Source organism: Chrysemys picta, chromosome 23 (assembly GCF_011386835.1).
Source record: "Chrysemys picta bellii isolate R12L10 chromosome 23, ASM1138683v2, whole genome shotgun sequence".
In the NCBI taxonomy this organism is placed as follows: Eukaryota; Metazoa; Chordata; order Testudines; family Emydidae; genus Chrysemys; species Chrysemys picta.
This window is the reverse complement of record NC_088813.1, coordinates 15,733,334-15,751,341: the sequence shown is the minus strand read 5'-3', so window position 1 is coordinate 15,751,341 and position 18,008 is coordinate 15,733,334. Positions and strand designations below refer to the sequence as shown.

The 18,008-nt window shown below is 43.5% G+C and overlaps 1 protein-coding gene across 1 annotated transcript; it reads right to left on the bottom strand.

Annotated features, from left to right (window-relative positions):
* Nucleotides 1-1,340: 1,340 nt before the first annotated feature.
* C23H1orf94 (chromosome 23 C1orf94 homolog) lies at nt 1,341-16,772 on the bottom strand. The gene is made up of 6 exons (XM_005298468.2): nt 16,507-16,772; nt 9,071-9,738; nt 7,651-7,820; nt 5,447-5,521; nt 3,080-3,264; nt 1,341-1,416 (listed from the first exon to the last, which is right to left on the bottom strand). The coding sequence occupies exons 1-6, from the start codon at nt 16,770-16,772 to the stop codon at nt 1,341-1,343; spliced, it is 1,440 nt and encodes a 479-aa protein (XP_005298525.2).
* Nucleotides 16,773-18,008: the final 1,236 nt, after the last annotated feature.

Here is an 18,008-nt window from a genome sequence, read left to right as displayed (position 1 = left end):
TGGATCCATTTCCCCTCGTCGTTCAGCAGAATGCAGGGCCTGCACAGAGCCCCGTTATTTTATCATTTGTATTGCAGAAGCACCTAAAAGACTGTCTCATGGACCAGGACCCCATTGGGTGGGTGCTGTACAAACACAACAAAAAGAAGGTACTTGCCCCATAAGGTTTACAATCTAAGGCCTGATCTACCCAGGAAATTATACTAGTATAATTAATCTGCTATAGTTAGACTCCCTACGTGGACAGTCTTATTCTAGACTAGAGTGGCTTTTTTCTGGTTTAGCTTAAACTGCTTTGAAAGCAACATAAACTAAATCAAAATAGGCACTTCTACTGGCAAGTGTTCACTTGGGGAGTTATACCAGTCCAACTATAGTTGTTTATATTCACACTTAACCATATACTGGTATAACTCCCTGTGTAAACAAACCCCAAGTAAAGACCCACTGATGTTAGTGCACAGGGAGACACTTACATTATCAGTTGCAGGACCTTCCAATTGCAGATTGTAAACTCTTTGCAACAGAGATGCTGTTAACTTTTTTTTAGGCCAGAAGGGACCATTATGATCACCTAATGAGTTTGACCTCCAGCATAACAGGCCATATAATTCCATTCAGTCCTTTCTGCATTTAACCCAACAGGTTGTTGTTGACCTAGGGCAGAAAGACATCCATCATAGTTGTCTGTAGATTGCCTACCACCCTGAGGCTGTTTTAATGCTATAGTCCGGAGCAGGAGCTATGTTGCAAGGGCAAAAGCTCACTTTCAAATGTTAGAGCCTGAAACTCTGAATTCAATAAAGGGAACATAGTAAAATAAGTTTCTTTGTACAGGCATTCTGGTTTCCTCTTCCTTAATGCTAAAACGTAGATCAGTATCATGGATGCAGATACAAGACACAAGCATTTTCCCCCACAGAATCAAGCCCCGTAGCTACTGAATGCCTCTGTGTTAATCTCACTTTGAATACACGACTCAAGTTATCACCTCTGAAATTTGTGGCCATGATCCTTTTTATATCAGCCAGCTTTATTGCAGCAAAATTCAATTTTAAGCAGCTCAGGCATCTGTCATAAATAAAACATTTTTTTTATTATTTCTCTCCATCATACCCCCCAAAAAAAAAAAAAATCTCATTTGCTTCCGCTAAACAAAACTCTCCTCTTTCGGATGAATTGTTGTGTAGCTGTTTCTTTACACATAAGTCATGTTGGCTCATTCGAGACAGAAATCTTCACTATGGGAAATACAAAATAAGTCCTTATTTGACCTCTGGATTCCTAACAGTGACTGAAGCTTTAGGGTCTCCAAATGATGCATCAAAAAGTTAGATGCTCTAAAAGTTTATACCACTCCCATTGGAAGAGAAATATGGGTTTGTCCTCACAGATCCACCAGGTGTAGAACTAAACCTGAAAAACATTCAAATTAAATCCAGTTTCATTATGATGTCCTCCACGTTTCCCCTCCCCCCCCTTCCCTTTTGAGCTTGTTGTTTGTAAAAGGTTTGAAATCTTGCTGAAGGGCCAGATTTTTAAAGGTATTTAGATGCCTAAAGATGCAGCTAGGTGCTTTTGAAAATCCCATCTGCATTGTTAGATGCCTAAATACTTTTACAAATCCAGCCCTAAGAGCCATTGGCCTTGTATAGATAGTTGTCTTTTCCCCCTAAACTTTCCCACTGTTGGTTAAAATGCTGGAGGCCCACTTCTTTGTAACATCATGTCTAGGGGTATGTCTATACTGCAAATTAAGGTGAAATGTAGCTGGTAGATATACCCCTGCTAGCTTTAATCTAGCTAGCGAGGGTAACAATAAAAAAATATATAATATGGAGATATATCTATCTCATAGAACTGGAAGGTCATTGAGTCCAGCCCTCTGCCTTCACTAGCAGGACGAAGTACTGATTTTTGCCCCAGATCCCTAAGTGGCCCCCTCAAGGATTGAGCTCATAACCCTGGGTTTAGCAGGCTAATGCTCAAACTACTGAGCTATCCCTCCCCCTAGGAGTGAAGATGCAGAGGTGTTCACACCTGCATGGGCCAGCTGCCCCGGTATAAGTCCACCAGGGACCTTAGGTTTGTACTTGGGTTGCTAGCCCTTGCTGGGCTCCATAAATGCTACAAAAAATGGAAATTCAAAACATTTAAATTGGCCCACTCTTGAAAAAGGGAGAGAATTTTTTTTCACAAAAGTCTCATCTTATTTTGTCCTATTCCTCCCACCCCACCCTGAATTTGATGATTGAAAATTTTGCCATGACTTGAAAAATGTCCTAGAAATTCAAGAAAACCTTCCACCTTCACTTTAATGTTCTCTCATTATTTTGATGGATATAGCTGTGTAACCATTAACATTTTGTTTCCTGAGTAGTGACCCTGTACGTTTCTAAGTCTGCCTGTGTGCAGGGACAGCTGTCATTTTTGCAAGGCAGGGCTGATGCTGCATGTTGCAGAGGAAACACGCATACACTGTTCTCTCTTTTATTTTTGTTCTTACGACTTTCCCTTTATTTAAACTAAGACTCAAGATGAATGGCTTTGTGTCTGGAAGACAACTCCTCTCAGAACATGCAGTGAAGGGCGGGGGGCAGGGGGGAGCAGTTTTCCGTCGGATAGTATCGTTTTGTTGAAATCGAAACACTTTGCAAGAACATGGCAACTTTCACAATGTTTTTGATGGCAAATAAATGAAATAAATTATTTTGACTTTTTTTAGATCAGGTAAAATATTTGATTTTGACTTTCATTTCATTTGTTTGGACTCGTATTGAATTTTCTATAATATATTATAATATTCCAACCTTCTAGTAATAAAACAATCGAACATTATCACAACAAAAGTTTGTTTCTGGATGGATGGTTTTTTGGAAATTCTGTTCTGTTGTCAATGTTGACTTTTTTTGTTCTGATTGGGTATTCAAATGGGTTTGAAACGTTGGAAATTCCAGCTGGGTGGAAATTCCATTTTCCAACTAGCTCCAGTCAGTAGCTCCATGTGGTTTTACTGTAAGTCACCAAACCCTCCCATGATGTGCTTTGAGAACTAGACCACACATCAGTGTGGACGTACCCATATGAATGAGAAAAATGATACTGCGGCCCATCACCCGCCATTGCTGGTGGATCACGTACGCTGCTAGATGGTTTGGAGGGGTTCCTCTGCTGGTATGAATAACCGGGCTGGACCAGAGGGATATAGTTCAATAAAGGGGTGTAAGGTGACCGGAAAATCTGCTGTGGATTGTATGGAGTTACCTACAGATGGTAAAGAAACAAAGAGCAAGAAGTTGGTGAAATAAAACAGTTTACAGACAGGTCTGCACATGCCAATTGGAACTAGAGATGGATGAAATATTTCAAATTTTGAAATTCAAAAATTATACTAAAAAGGGAAAATATTCATGACATTTTTGCACAAAAATCCCCTCCTACTGTTTTTAATGACTATGGGTCTGGTTGGAGTGGTTTTTTTTTTTTTTTTTTTTAAATCAGTGAATTTTTTAACTTTGATAAAACAGGGACATTTTGGGGGGAAAAGTTTATATTTCCCCTGCCCCATGATCATTTTTTGATCAGATGAATTAAACCTTCAACTCTTACAGATGCCAAAGGGGTTGAAAGTGTACTCAGCACCTCCCAAATTCTAGCTCTCCGGAAGCTTAAGACATGACAATCAGCTGCAACTACGACAGGTATTTTTGCATCCATCCCTACAGAATCTTTGTAAATGACACAAAACATGTCAAGGATATCAAAGCTGACAAGTGCTCCTCATTCTACTTGCTATTGTTCGTTGTACAAAGAAATCGTGGTGTCATTCAGATCTGATTCAGTTGCATTTGGCATAATAAACGTGCTTCTCAGCCATGTCTCCAGTTGGAGAGAGAGTTGCAGTGATGTCCGCTATGTGGTATGCCCAGCTCTTAAATTTTGATCCGATGGGGTTTCCCCTTCACCCCACCCTCCTATGGAAGAGGAAAAAGCTGATGTGTCTAAGTGCTGTGTGGGTTGCATCTTGCTATAGAAGCCGCCTTATCTTGGAGAGAATGCCCAGAAAGGATTAGCTAATTTACTGGCTACCAGGGACCCAGCTCATGTTTACCCAGAGAGAGGCCCCCAAGTTGGTGACTTGGTTCCTTTTCAAACAAAAGTCCCATAGTCCTTTTTTTTAAAGTCTTGTCAGTTCTTTGGAAGGAAAAGATGGAAGAAGCAAGCGGAATCAAAGCATCGTACAGACTGTCTAGGACAGAAATGTGTTGTCTGAAAAGTACACTACCTCTTGGGCAACCCCCTAAGTTCCATTAGCTTGGCAGGGGAGTTTATGCAGCGTGGGACACAGCATCTGTTTTCCTCACCTATAGCAGAGCCAGCATGTGGAACAGGGAGATAGCCACTCCATAGTCCTTAGGCTGCAGTGATGACCATGGACCCACCCTATGTGTAGATGAGAATTTAGGCTATTGGAGCCATGCAGTCCTGACTCCTGGCCACCCCCAAACCACCTTCTGTGCCATCTATGTTATTATTTATTAGCAGTTTTACTGCCCCAACTGAAATCGGGCCCCGCTTATGGTAGATGCTGTGCAGTTACTGAGGAAAAGATAGTCCTTGGCCAAAGAACTTGCAATGTAAATAGACAAGACAGGTGAAGGGTGGGAGGGGACCCAGGAAAATTTATCCAAGGTCACAGAGCAGAGTTGGGATGAGAACCCAGGTCTCCTGCTGTCAAGGCCGGGGCCCTATCTACTAGATCACACTGCTACACCATCTGGTAACATTTCTGTAGAATATGGTTATACTTTTTTCTCCCCCCTCCCCCCCCCCATCACCGTGGGATAATACTGTGGGTGTTGCAGGACACTGCAAAATTCTCCGTGTCTGCTGCCCTTTCAAAGTGATGGCACTTTCCTTAATGTTTTAGCTCCCCCGCCCCAACTTGAGGAACCAATTTGGATCTGACCCAGAAGTGCTGCAGTGGCATGCATGAGATCAACTCTGTTGAGGCTCTCCTGGTGACATCCAAGCCACTCCAGCTCTCTGTGGTGCCTCTTACTGTCATAGCTTATCTTGCTGCAGCTCATCCAGTGTTCTCCTCCTCATTCATACATTAACTCGCAATAGAAATGCCCCATTTCATGATGCTGATTGTTCCATTCTTTACAAAGAGAAAAAGGACTGTCCTAAGTTAACACTAAATGGAGCATATACAATTGGATATTTTGGTTCGAGGTTTGGGGCCAGGCCCTCAGCTAATGTAAACTGATGTAATTCCATAGACCTATGCTGATTTATACCATCTGAGGATCTGGCCCCCAAATCTTATTTTGCAAAGCTACCAATGTCCGTTATGCCCCATGACAAACAGCTCTGGCTAATTTTCTATGCTTAGCATCTGTGTTCTGCAAATGAAAGCATATTTATAACCATTTAGACACACCTGTCTCGAATAGCATCCTAGGGGAGGGTGTAAAGTCTGCTGGTATGGGATCCGTGCTCTCTGCGGATACAAGCCCTGTTAAAATACAAAAGACATGACTTTAAAACAGTCTGACTAGGTCTTATTTTTATTCTGCAATACGTTCCTTTGTCTTTTCAAGGGCACGTTATTTGTTCAAGGGAGTGGAGGTCAGCTGAATTTAGTTAATATCTTTGGCCAAGATTCTCCTCTCTGACTCCACAAGTCTAGGTTTCTTCTCTACATTACAGCTCTCTGTGGTAGGTTCTGCGCTCTCCATCCTGTTTTGCAATGAGCTCAACTTCCCCTTGACCTCAATGAGAGCAGGATTAATTATGCATGCAGATGATCACTAACTTGTCATTGAACGTATCAAGCAGCTGACGAATGCCTACTAAATACAACTGTAGTTGATTACAGAGTGCAAAAGTGCACCCACAAAATGATAGGATAGGCTGAGTTGAGGCCAGTCAAAGAACTTAGTCCTAAGGATGAGATTTTCCAAGTGGTTTAAGGAAGTTAGGTGTTCAAATCTCATTGAAATTGGATAGGGTGAACAGGCCAGAGGGATGATAACTCTGCCATGAGGCTAGGGTGGTATCTAGAGTTAAATCTAACAGAGTGAGCTGGGGATAAGAAAAATGCAGAGATAAGATTGGTGGAAGGTGGGACATGACTGAAGAAACTATTTCACATGTTAAGTGAAAGGAGAAGAACAAAACTGATGAATTTTTTTTTCTGGTGGAACATTTTTCCCTCACCAGAAAATGTTGGTACGGATAAATCAAAATATTCCACATATGTATTGAACGAGGCAGGGAATTTCAGGAAGAGAAAGGAGGGTCTCATGGTTAAGGTAGTTAAATACCAACTTTGGAAAATTGGATTCTATCCTTGCCTCTGCCACAGCGTTCCTATGTGATGCTAGTCAAGTCACTTAAGCCAGATTTTTCAGAAGGGGTCACCAATTGTGTATTCTTCATTTTCTGAGTGCCTGACTTGAGACCCTGGTATTTGACTTGTAGAAGTGCTGATTAAAGTCAATGGGAGCTGTGCTTTGAAGTGCTATTTAGTTCTACATACTCAAAAATATCAGGTCTTGGAGGTCTCAAATTGGGCACCCCAAATTATTGGATACTTTTGACCTTTATCTCCGTGCCTCAGTTTCCCATCCTAACCCCTCCCAGGTCTTATAGGGGTATTGTGAAAATAAATTCATTCATGTTTGTGTGGCCCCTAGATAATACAATGATGATGAGCACAATAGAAAAGCCCATGAGGAAATTTATATTTCCATCTTCAGATGTGGGCTGTAATAGTGTGCAGTAAATAAGGCCTGGGGCCTCGCACAAAATGAGGAGAAAACAAAATATTGATTAGCTGCGTATTGAGTGAGCATCATCCATTCTGTGCACTGAATGAGGCCGGGGTCCTGTGGAAAAAATAGTCATCATGGAATTAAAGACTGTATTATAATGTATACACACAAGGAGAATCATAGAATCATAGAATATCAGGGTTGGGAGGGACCTCGGGAGGTCATCTAGTCCAACCCCTTGCTCAAAGCAGAACCAACACCAACTAAATCATCCCAGCCAGGGCTTTGTCAAACCGGGCTTTAAAAACCTTTAAGGATGGAGATTCCACCACCTCCCTAGGTAACCCATTCCAGTGCTTCACCACCCCCCCAGTGAAATAGTGTTTCCTAATATCCAACCTAGACCACCTCCCCCACTGCAACTTGAGACTAAATTAAGGTTGTACAGGCAACCCTAGTTTTGGCATCCTTATCTGTAAACGTGGCAATAGTATCAAAAATCCATTTGGGGATCCTAGCAAATGAAAACTGTAAACTGGTACTAACCTAGGAATGAAAATGGGTACAAAGCACGGTCGGTCATAACTCACTGTCTCATAAATTCAGCACCTTTCCAGTGAAGCATGAACCTCCACCCCTGATGCACTAAACTACTTGTTCTCTTTGTTTTGTTTGCCACCCAAAGTTATCCCCCGTTTTTTCCCCCACCAAAGCACTGAGTTGGATAGCAGTCCAGTTCCTTTCAGATCCTTCCAATGGTACAAAGCAAAAAGTAGGTTTAGAAGCAGTGATGGCTGCAACCACAGGCTTGCCAGGCTTAGCGCTGACAATGCCCGACGAGAACCCTGCACGTTTATTGTTCTGTTACCTGGAACTGTGGAAAGTTTGAATGGTTTGGATAGATGGGGGGTGGAGGATAGTTCAGACTGAGCCACACTGGCTGGTTTAAGGAGGTGGTCGTTGACGTGGTAGCAAAACGCGGGGTGAAAACATTCCCATTGTATTTGAGGTGGTTCTTCTCCGATGCTGCAGTAGTTACTGTAAAACAAAAGATGGTTAAACACGTTATTAAACAGCCACGCTAGGCTGATCCACCGGAGCAAAGAAAAGCCCAACTTAAAAGGGTGTGCTTTGCCCACCAACCAAATTTACTTAAGATCTCAGCTACTTCCACTGGCTACAAGCTTTCAGTATTGAGACCCAAATTCAACAATTAGCACTCTACGTTCTCTAATTAGTAGGACCTGTCCATCCAGTCCCTACAGGACTTGGAATTAACTGTAACTGTCTGAGTGATAAGGATGAATGAAATGGTTCAGCTAGAATAAGAATGGAACAAGACCCTTTGCGCCGCATTCGAAACCTCTTTAAGATTAGGGGGGAAAACTGACTAGCTGTTCGTTTGCGTTCATTTTATAGCATCTCCGGGTTGCAATACACTAGACCAAGATTTTCAAAATGGATTACTGATGTTGACTGCCCATCCTGAGACATCTGATGGGCAGTTTCCGAGGATGGGTGCTCAGTACTTTCTGGCACCTTTAAAATGTCTCAAATTGGGCCCCGAACAAAATATGGCCCCCAAAATACTTGAGTTAATTCTGGAAAATCTTGGACCGTAGGGGCTAACTCTACCCTCACAAAATGTGAGATAATGCATTATGAACCCAATCAATGCCCGTTGCAGTCAGTGGAAAGAGTCCTATTGTTTTCACTTGGCAGTGAATCAAGCTCTGTCAGTATTTATCCCGTAACCTTGATCATCTCAGTTTAGCCTACCATGAAAATCGTACCCTTGCTAATACAAGGAAAGAGATACATGCAAGATTTATTTCTGACCAGGCTGGCATCAAGTACTGCAAATAATAAGGCAGTTCCATACAGACTTTCAAGTTAGCTTCTTTAAAAAGCTACCAGTCATATCTGCCAGTGCGTGGGATCTCAATATTGGGGTCACCTCCCATCTTGTTAAGTGGGAGAAGGGTGTTGCATAGATCCCAGCTGGATGGCAGGGAGTATGCTGGGAGTTGGTCCTGGTATGGAACTGAGGATCCCACTATGGAAAAGGTTAAGAACCACATTGTTTGTTTGTCCCCTATGAAATGACATCTCTGTATATAGCAGTGAATACCATACCTGTTGTCTATGGCTACCTGCAATCACAGGGGACTGGACCCGACCCAGAAGGTGCCTTCCCATTCGATGTCGGCTGCATTTTAAACATCTCTTGCTTTATTTTATTCCCCCCTGCCAATCATTCCCAAATGATGCTTCCAAACACCCCGTACCTGTGTTCTGAAGTCCCTCGGGAACTGAGTCAGGATCAGTTTTTGAGCAGATCTTGGCAAACACCGGGAGCTGCTTCTTTGGCCCCGTGGTTTGGCTTTCTGCTGTCATGGAAGGCAGAGGCACCACTGCGCTCTCCTTATGGGTGGGGGAATTGAACATGTTACTTTGTAGATAGTCCTTGGTCAGCCTGGTTTCCTCCGCCACCACCTGATTATCTGGCGCTTTGGCCACCTCTATGCATTTCAATGGACACGGCACCAGTGACTTACTGGTCTCTTTGTTAGAAGCCACTGGGTTACCACGACCATTGTCCACCCCTCTAGCATTCTTGAAGGTGCATTTTGCAGGACGTAGAATCCCAGCGATGGTGGATTTTGTAGAAAGCTGAGCATCACAGAGAGATCTGAGTTTCATCTCCCTTTCTTTGCTTCCCATCATTGCTCGGTACATGCTTTCTACTGCTTCTGTTTCATCTAGCAACTGGTCCCTCTCGGAAAGCAGGAAAAGGCTGTTGTTTGATGAAGTCTGATTTAAAGTAGAGGCAGTTTTTTTGCTTCCTTCTAAACCTTGCATTTCTGTCTCGCTAATGTTCTCCTGGGTAAGGCTCAAGTACTCCTGTTCCACCAGAAGGGAAATCTCATCTTTGACACAGTTCTGTTCCAACGATCTACATGAAAGAGAGAAATCTAACACAGTTAATGCACATTCAACAAGGATAACTGCAGGCAACTTGGATGAAACACGTGGGAGCGCAAAGAATTATTATGAGAGATGCGCTTAAAGTAAATTCTGGGTCTATAAATATATTTCTGCTACAAAATGAAATCCAAGCCTTGTCTACACTAGGAAAATGACTTACTGTTGACAATAGGTGCAGATGAATTAGTTGCCAAGCCCGATATGCTTGCAGCCAATTATTGAGTTCAGCATCAGTTCAGCTGGCCTTACCAGTTGTTAGCAGTGGGGGGGGGTTCTGACAATCAGTTTAAAAATGGGGAGAGAGAATTGTCGCACCCTCCTTTTTAACGGAAATTTGAAATGTTGATGAAATCATCAGAATTTGGGGGGAAGGGGCCCCCACAAAGCCCTAGTATAGATAAGGTTCCACTGATGCCTACATTGTGCAACTGTACTTAAATGGCCCTCATCGCTATAGTTTCAGAACACTTCCTAATCACTAATGAATTTTTATCCTTCCAACACCCTTGTGAGGTTGGGCTGAATTCTCTCCATGTCACAGATGGGGAAACTGAGACGTGCCCCCAAATCAGAGAGAGTTCACAGCTAGGCAGAGAATTTAACCTAGCTCTTTGGGGCAGGAGCTATCTTTTTATTCTGTTTGTACAGCGCCTGACACAATGGGGCCCTGGGCCAGGCCTGGGGCTCCTAGATGCTACAGTAATACAGATGATAATATTTATAATAAAATTCCAGGATTGTCTCTCTGTCTGGGTGCCACTCTGAAGCCAGGAATCTCTGTAGAGTCAGTGTGACGTGAAGGAAACATCTAGAAGCATGTCTGAGAGCTTGTTTGTTTGTTTGGTTTAGAATATCACCAGGCTCAATCATCACTGGGACTGGCATTCTGTGACCATCCAGTTTAAGTTCTCAGCCATTTTTGGCTTTTTTTACACAGTTTATGGATTATGCCCATGTTGCATCACAGACCGTCAGCTGGTAGTAATAATGTCTCTAGAATTCCAGAGAGACAAGATGGGTGAGATAATATCTCCCAGTTGGTCCAGTAGCCTATTATCCACTAGACTGTCTTTCCCTACCTTTGGCCATTTCGGGGACCAATACATATTGACTAGCTCCTTTGTAGAGGGAGTCAAACTAATGGTAGAACAAATGTTTACTGGAAGCCTTGGGGGTAGGTTAGAGGTCAGTGAAGGCAGAGTTGGGTGTGGTCTTCTAGTGCGGCGTGCAATGAGATTGGCTTCAATTTAAGCGTCAAGCTGATATTCTGAGAACAGAGCCCTGAATTTCATGTCTAATGGGAATACACAATCACCTACCACATGCAATACAAATCTCTCTCTCTAAACACTCCAGTTCTTTATCCAAATTGCACACACTGGGTGCACAAAGCTCTTGACCTAAAAGTGGTCTGATCTCCAGAAGTGCTTAGACTCACAACTCCAGTTGCAGTCAAAGATCCCAGTCCTAGTATGAGTTCCATGTGAATTCAATAAGTTGATGGAGGACAGGTCCATCTATGGCTATTTGCCAAGATGGTCAGGGATGCAACCCTATGCTTTGGGTGTCCCTAAGCCTCTGACTGCCAGATGGTGGGACTGGATGACAGGGCATGAATCACTCAATTTAAAGATAATTTTAAAATCTATTGGGCCCGATTCACCATTGCCCTGCGTCTTGTGCAGCCACTCACACCAGTGCAAATGTGAGTGTGAAATGCTCCTGAATCACAATGGTAATGTTTTATATCCATTCTGCCCTAGCGTGCTGTGTTACTATTTGTTTGTTTTATGGCAGCACCTAGAAGCCCCAGCTGTGGGCCAGGACCCTGAAGTGCTAGGAGCTGTACAAACCCAGGACAAAAAGATAGTCCCTGTCCCAGAGAGCTCACAATCTATTGATGGCATAAGGTGCAGGACAGTGGAGAAATGGGCATGTTCATGATTAGAAATTGGTTTCTTTTCAAGAACTTTTTAATTATGGATCTTTCCATTGTGGTTGCCTGCTCACAATACTCCTGCATTCTGTTGATTACTTGTGTAATGAGGGACCCAGTTTGCTCACTTATTACCAAATGTGATTTGTAACTTAATGCATAAACTGGTTATCCTTATTGGCTTGGGGGACGGGATGGCCAGGGTTATAAACGTGTACATATAAATAGCTTGCCAAACTTCTTAATCATCAATTATAAATTCACCTAATTATGTCTGATTATGGACTCACTGTGTAATTAGCAGAGTTTTTAAACTGCCTGGCTCTTCTCTTCCTAAAATAAAATAACCAAGAAACTTCAGCTGGTTAGTTTTTTTGGGGGGGAGGGGTGGGGGGGCAGTTTGGGAGATGGTGAATTGCAGCCTGTTTAATATTTAAAGTATAACCTTCCTCCCCACCTCTGACTTCCATTCCAGTTCAAAGCTACCTTTGCAGTACAGATTAGGGCCCTGATCCTGCAATCATATACACATGTGGTCTTACTGATGTAAGTAGAGCCATTGATTTTCAGCGGGGCTACTCATGTGAGTAAAGGTAAGCATCTGTATAAGGGTTTGGTGTGTCAAGTACCCATATCACATCCAATCCTGTAGTCTTGTGGTCAATCCTGTTTTCCCAGAATGCGCTGGGAGAATAGGGAAGGGTCAGGTGGTGCAATCCTGATCACAGCTGGTGCACAAATGGGGCCAATTGGAGATTTCCAACCTGAGGCTTTTTTCAGAATCTAGGTGCTACAATGTCCTGGGGAGTCTTTGATAAAGACAGGAAGCCAAACCTCAGGAAGGAAAGAGGAGTAAAGGTCTGCTGGTGGTGAGGCTGTTCAAGGCAATTCATATCCACATAAAGGGAAAATATCTAACATGGATTCCCTGCTGGTACAGTTTGCTGATGAGACACAAATTGGTGACCTGGTAAACAATGGGCTCACTCAAACCTGTGCTTTGTACTGTTAAATGTAAGGTGGTACATTCCAGGAACCAAGAATGCAAGTCACACTTACTAGGATGGGGGGTATATTTTGGGAAGCAGTGACTCAGAAATGCATTTAAGGGTCATGGTGGCTAACCAGCTGAACCTGAGCTCCAGCGCATCGCACTGGGAGAAGAAAGCAGATGGGTTCCTTGGATGTATTAGCAGGGGAATACAGAGTAGAAGTAGGCAGGTGTTAAAACCATTCTGTATGTATCTTAGTGAGACTGAAATACTGGGGCCAGTTCTGGTGTCAACACTTCAAAAAGGATGTCAACAAATTAGATAGGATTAAGAGCTACAAATATGATTCAGGGTCTGGAAATCCTGCCTTACACTTTAGTCCCTTGCTGTATCTAGTTTCTCCAAGAGAAGGTTAAGAGGTGATTCGATCATAGTCTGTAAGTACCTATGTAGGGGGGAGATTTCTGATAGCAGGGGGCCTCTTTATTAGAGCAGACACAAGCATAATAAATTCCTGTGGGAGCAAGCTGCTGAGAGACCCCTTCAGACTAGAAATAAGCTTCATATTCTTAACAGTGAGAGTAGTTGACCAGGTGAACAGTTTACGTAAGGGCGTGGTGGATTCTGCACCACTTGAAGCCTTTAAACAAGATTGTAGTGGTCTAAAAAAGGTGCTCCAGTTCTCCCAGAACTTATGGAGCTTGATGCAGAGATGGTGAGATTTGCTTAGTGAAATTCTCTGGCCAGTGTTCTACAGGAGGTCAGATGAGATGATCAGAACTGTCCCATCTGACATTAAAATCTACGAATCCGTGTTGATCTCTGTGATGGTTTATCAGTATCGCTGCTTCCAAAGAAAACTTGTCCTTCCTTAGAACTATTTCAAGCAGCCTTCATATGGCACATCAGTTCTCAGAACCAAACACAGAAGGAAAGTTTTACAGCCAGATTTTAAACGTGGGACAGTCAGGAGGCCTGTTCTGCCACTGGGAGGACTTGTCTGTTGAGATTTTAAGGAATTGTCTCTTACTGTGTGTCTGTACAGCACCCAGCACAGTAGGGCCCTGATTTCAGTCGGCTCTCAAAGTGCTAAGGTAGTACAAATAATAATAAGGGGGGATTGGATACAATGCAAATTCTTTGCTGCAAATCGTCGTAAATCCTAGTGTAGCATCTGTAAAATGGGATTAGCTTTTGTTTTTCCTGTTGTACTCGACTGGCACCTCTCACCCCAGTTTCTGAGTGCCTTGAAATCTTGTAATATACGGCTCCTCACAACACCCCTGTGAGGCAGGGCAGTGCTGTTATCCCCAGTTTACAGATGGGGAACTGACGCATAAGGACACTGGGAAGGCCCAGATCCTCAAAGATATTCAGGCCCTTTGAGGATCTGGAACTAAGTGATTTGCCCAAGGGCAGGCAGGAAGTCTGTGGCAGAGAAGGGTCTTGAAACCAGGTTTCCCAAGTCCTAAACTAGGGCTTTAACCACTGAACCATCCTTCCTGTCTACCTCATCTGTTTAGATTGTAAGCTCATCAAGGTAGTGAACTGTCTGTTACTAGACGTGTGAAAACACCCAGCAAAATGGTGCCCTGACCTCAGTTGGGTCTACTAGGCATGGTCATAATATGAATAAAACATAACAGAAGCTCTGGATGTTTCCAGTGATTTGTCATCCTCCTATGTCTAAATATTCCAGTAACAAAGCCAGGAAGGTGAAACTGTTTGTTCAAAAGATTCCAGATGCATTTAAAATGAACTTAGCTGTGATTTGCATAAGTCAATATTTTAAAATAATTAAAGTTTGCTAAATCAAGCAAGGTCACTAGGACTAATCTTGGCCCCAGTGTTGTTGCAGATGACAAATCAGGTAATACATGGACCTTTACTGGCCGTCAGCATAGACTCTGAGGTTTTTATAAAATCTCTTCCTGGCAGTTGGATAAGGACGCTTGTACCTCCAGGATCAATGGTAAAAATATGGCCCAGGTTAGAATCTGCTCACCATCCTCATTTGAGCAGCAGCATTGGTTTCAGAGAGATTACTCAAATGAGTAGAGCAAAGCAGGTCTTGGCATTTGGTCAATAGTAATCAAAACCCATCTGAAGGCAGTTCAGTTATTACTTGTATAGGGACCAAGATCAGGGCCCCTTAGCACTAGGTGCCTTACAGACACAAAGTGAGACAGCCCCTGCCCTAAACAGTCAAGACAAAGTCTGTGAGGGAATGGGAGAGATGGCTTGCCCAAGGTCACTCAGCAGCTCCATGGTAGAGGTGTCAGTAGAACCCAGGTCTCCGGATTCCTAGGCTTAGTATGCCCTGTCCACTGGACCTCGCTGCCTCTCTCATTGCATGAAAAATGAGTTTGATGGGTCTCAGTCCAGTTTCTGTTTCTTCAGGTGTCCCCCTCAGAAGCTCCACCACAGCAGTGGCGTGCTTGTGGATGGTTGCGCAGCACAGATGCAAAGGAAAGAAAGCATATGGAACTCCACTCTAGTCTCTCCCCCTAGGTCTGATAGTTATGAGGCACATTGGCAAGGGATAATGTTAGGTTGGCTGCCCTTGCAGAGCCAACTAAATTCGCTGCTAATAAACAAAAATTATGGTGCTTTAAGGGTCAATTTCATTTATTAAAACAGGGGAGGACTTAAAATTCAGATTGTTAGTAGTCGTTTAATTCTGTTCTACACACGCTCTTGTGCAGCCGTTCTCACCATAATATCTGAGCGCCTTCCACTAGTGCATTAACTGATGTGATGAACATCTGGTTCATAAAGACGCTTGGGCCTGCATTCTCCTTTCACTTACCCCAGCTGTGCACTGGAGACTGACTTCATTGGAGTGACTCCAGATTCACATGGATGCGAGAGGAGAAATGAGCCTCTTCATGACTTCTGGAGTCTACCTTCAAGATTACAGTACACTTAGCATTGATGGGGCACTGGATTTGGAGTCAGGACTCCTGGGTTCTATTCCTGGATACATATCACCGATTCACTATGTGACCTTGGTTAAATCCCTTCCCTTCAGTTTGTTTCCCCGTCTGTATAAAGGGACAAATGATACTAACTTACCTTTCCTAAAGCCATTTAAGCTCTAATGTAACTTATTTACTGCATCAAAGCAGGCTGGGCCCAGTCTGTGCAACCCTGACTGGTGTATTGCATTTTTGCTTTAAGACCAGGGCAGTTGCCAACCTCTGCTAATTAATTGCTGGGTTTGCAAATTTTAATTTTGTTGGTTCCCCCCTGCCCTGCTTCAGGAGAATTCTATAAATACTTCCCTCTTAAATTTGAAAATTGTATCTCCTTCCCTTCCTATGACTTACCCCATGGAGAGAGACTTGGCAGAAAAAAGTTCTCTGCCAAATTCAGCTTTCCTTTGTAAAGATCAGCTGTTTACAGTATAACATTTTAATTTTCTGCTTTGCTCTTTTGAAGGCTTCTTTTGCTTCTTACTGTAAATATTTTGATCTTTTTTTTTTAAAAAAAAGCTGCTGTGGGGAACTGAATGCGGCAGCTGCTTACTGTGCTTCAGAATTACAGATGTGGCTAGGCATCCCAGGGCGTTTTGCATAAGAAAATGAATGTGTGGAGGGAAAGGAGATCATTTTGCTCTCTGGGTTGGTGCTGTGAAAATAAACAGCCACGGTGTCTTATCTCAACCAGTCTGAGAGCTTACCTAGTCTGTTTGTACACATGTTCCCAAAGCTACTATAGGGAAGAAAGGGTATAAGAGAGGGAGGGGGGTGAATTTCCACTTGGAGTTGGTCAGTGATCTCCTCTCTGACATTTTGAGAACACTCACTCTTTCAGGAAGTTGCTGCCTTCTCCTCTGAGGGGTTCTGGTGACACAAGTGGGTGACAGGTAGGCTGCAGGATTGGGGACGTTGACCTAGGCTGGAGCTCTTCAGAAAGACCTTGAACGCGTTTCCAGATCTCGTGACAGGCTTTGTCCAAGCTGTCTTGAGGGGTGTTGTGGTGGATCCAGATGTGTCTTGGGAAAGGTCCTAGAGGAAATGGGCCCTTAGGGCTTATCGTCGGATCCTGGAGCCCACTACCACCTGTGAGCATCTTTCAGTCTCTTCCCACCCAGGGACCAAAAGACAACTTTTTTTTTTAAGTGTTTTTGTGGGTACAGAATGGAATGAAAAGCAACAAACCATGGTAACTTGGTAACCATAGAACCCCTGGGCTTGGCAACTGGTATGAAGGACAACAAGCGGAAACAGCTGTAGGGATGCCAGCACCACCCAAAGGAAGAAATAGAAGAAGGAGCCACATGTCTCCCCCCCCCCCCCAAGCAAGGCTGTGAGCAGCCTCTGGGACCAATCTCCATGTAATTGCTACCACTTCCAGACTCCATGTATTCTCAGGTCCATATATTAACCTCCCCCTCCTCCTTCCTTCATCTGTTCTTTATATTTGACGTACCCCTGGTGCATAGAAGGAGTTACCCCCAAGGTGTCTCTGCTGACGGTGAGGGGTCTCCCCTCAGCTGTGTCCCTTCTCCTACCCCATATCAGGTCCCCTCCTTATCCTTCTCTCACAGAAATAAACTGAAGCAAAGAGACCGGAAGACTTATTTGGGAGAGGGAGAGGGTATGCATGTGTGGGACTGAGAGCGGGGAGATATGGATCTCTTGTCCTGCTGTTTGCCTCTGTTTCTCTAATCCAAGGAACAGGAGTACAGCTAGCCAACTCGCCTCTTGTTCTGCAGATGGGCCAAGAAACAAAGTTTCAGAATTTGCCAACATTTGGGGGTGTCTGGATATGGGATTTTTGCTTTGGGAACTATTTTTTTTTCTCTTAATGTTCCCTTTGAAGTATTTAGCGCTAGCCACTAACTGATGCAGCATGATCTGGTCCAGCAATTTCTATTGCCGCGTGCTGACTTGTGTATGTGACCACTGCCTTTTGCTGGCCCAACCTTGTGATTGAGGGTATATCTACTACACTGCAGCTGGGAGTGGCTACAGCCTGACGGAGGAGACAATCCTTAATACTGCTACAGCTAATGAAGATTTTTATTGCTCCCAAGCCCTGTTCCTGCTGATATTTAAGGCCATGAGGTGCGGGAATTATTAAATGAGGTTGTACCTGTGGACAGGTTTATCAGCTATAGTTAAACACATTTCGGTTTGGGGAGAGCAGTGGAATATGACTGGGAAGAAGGAAGCCAGCACAGGCCAAACTTCAGAAGCACTGGTTATATCTGCAAAAAATTATTTGGCAGTTGTGAGTCCAAAGCCCCTACGTCTGTGTGTGCATCATGTGTCTGAGTGTGCAAAAAAAAGGGGGGGGGGTGGG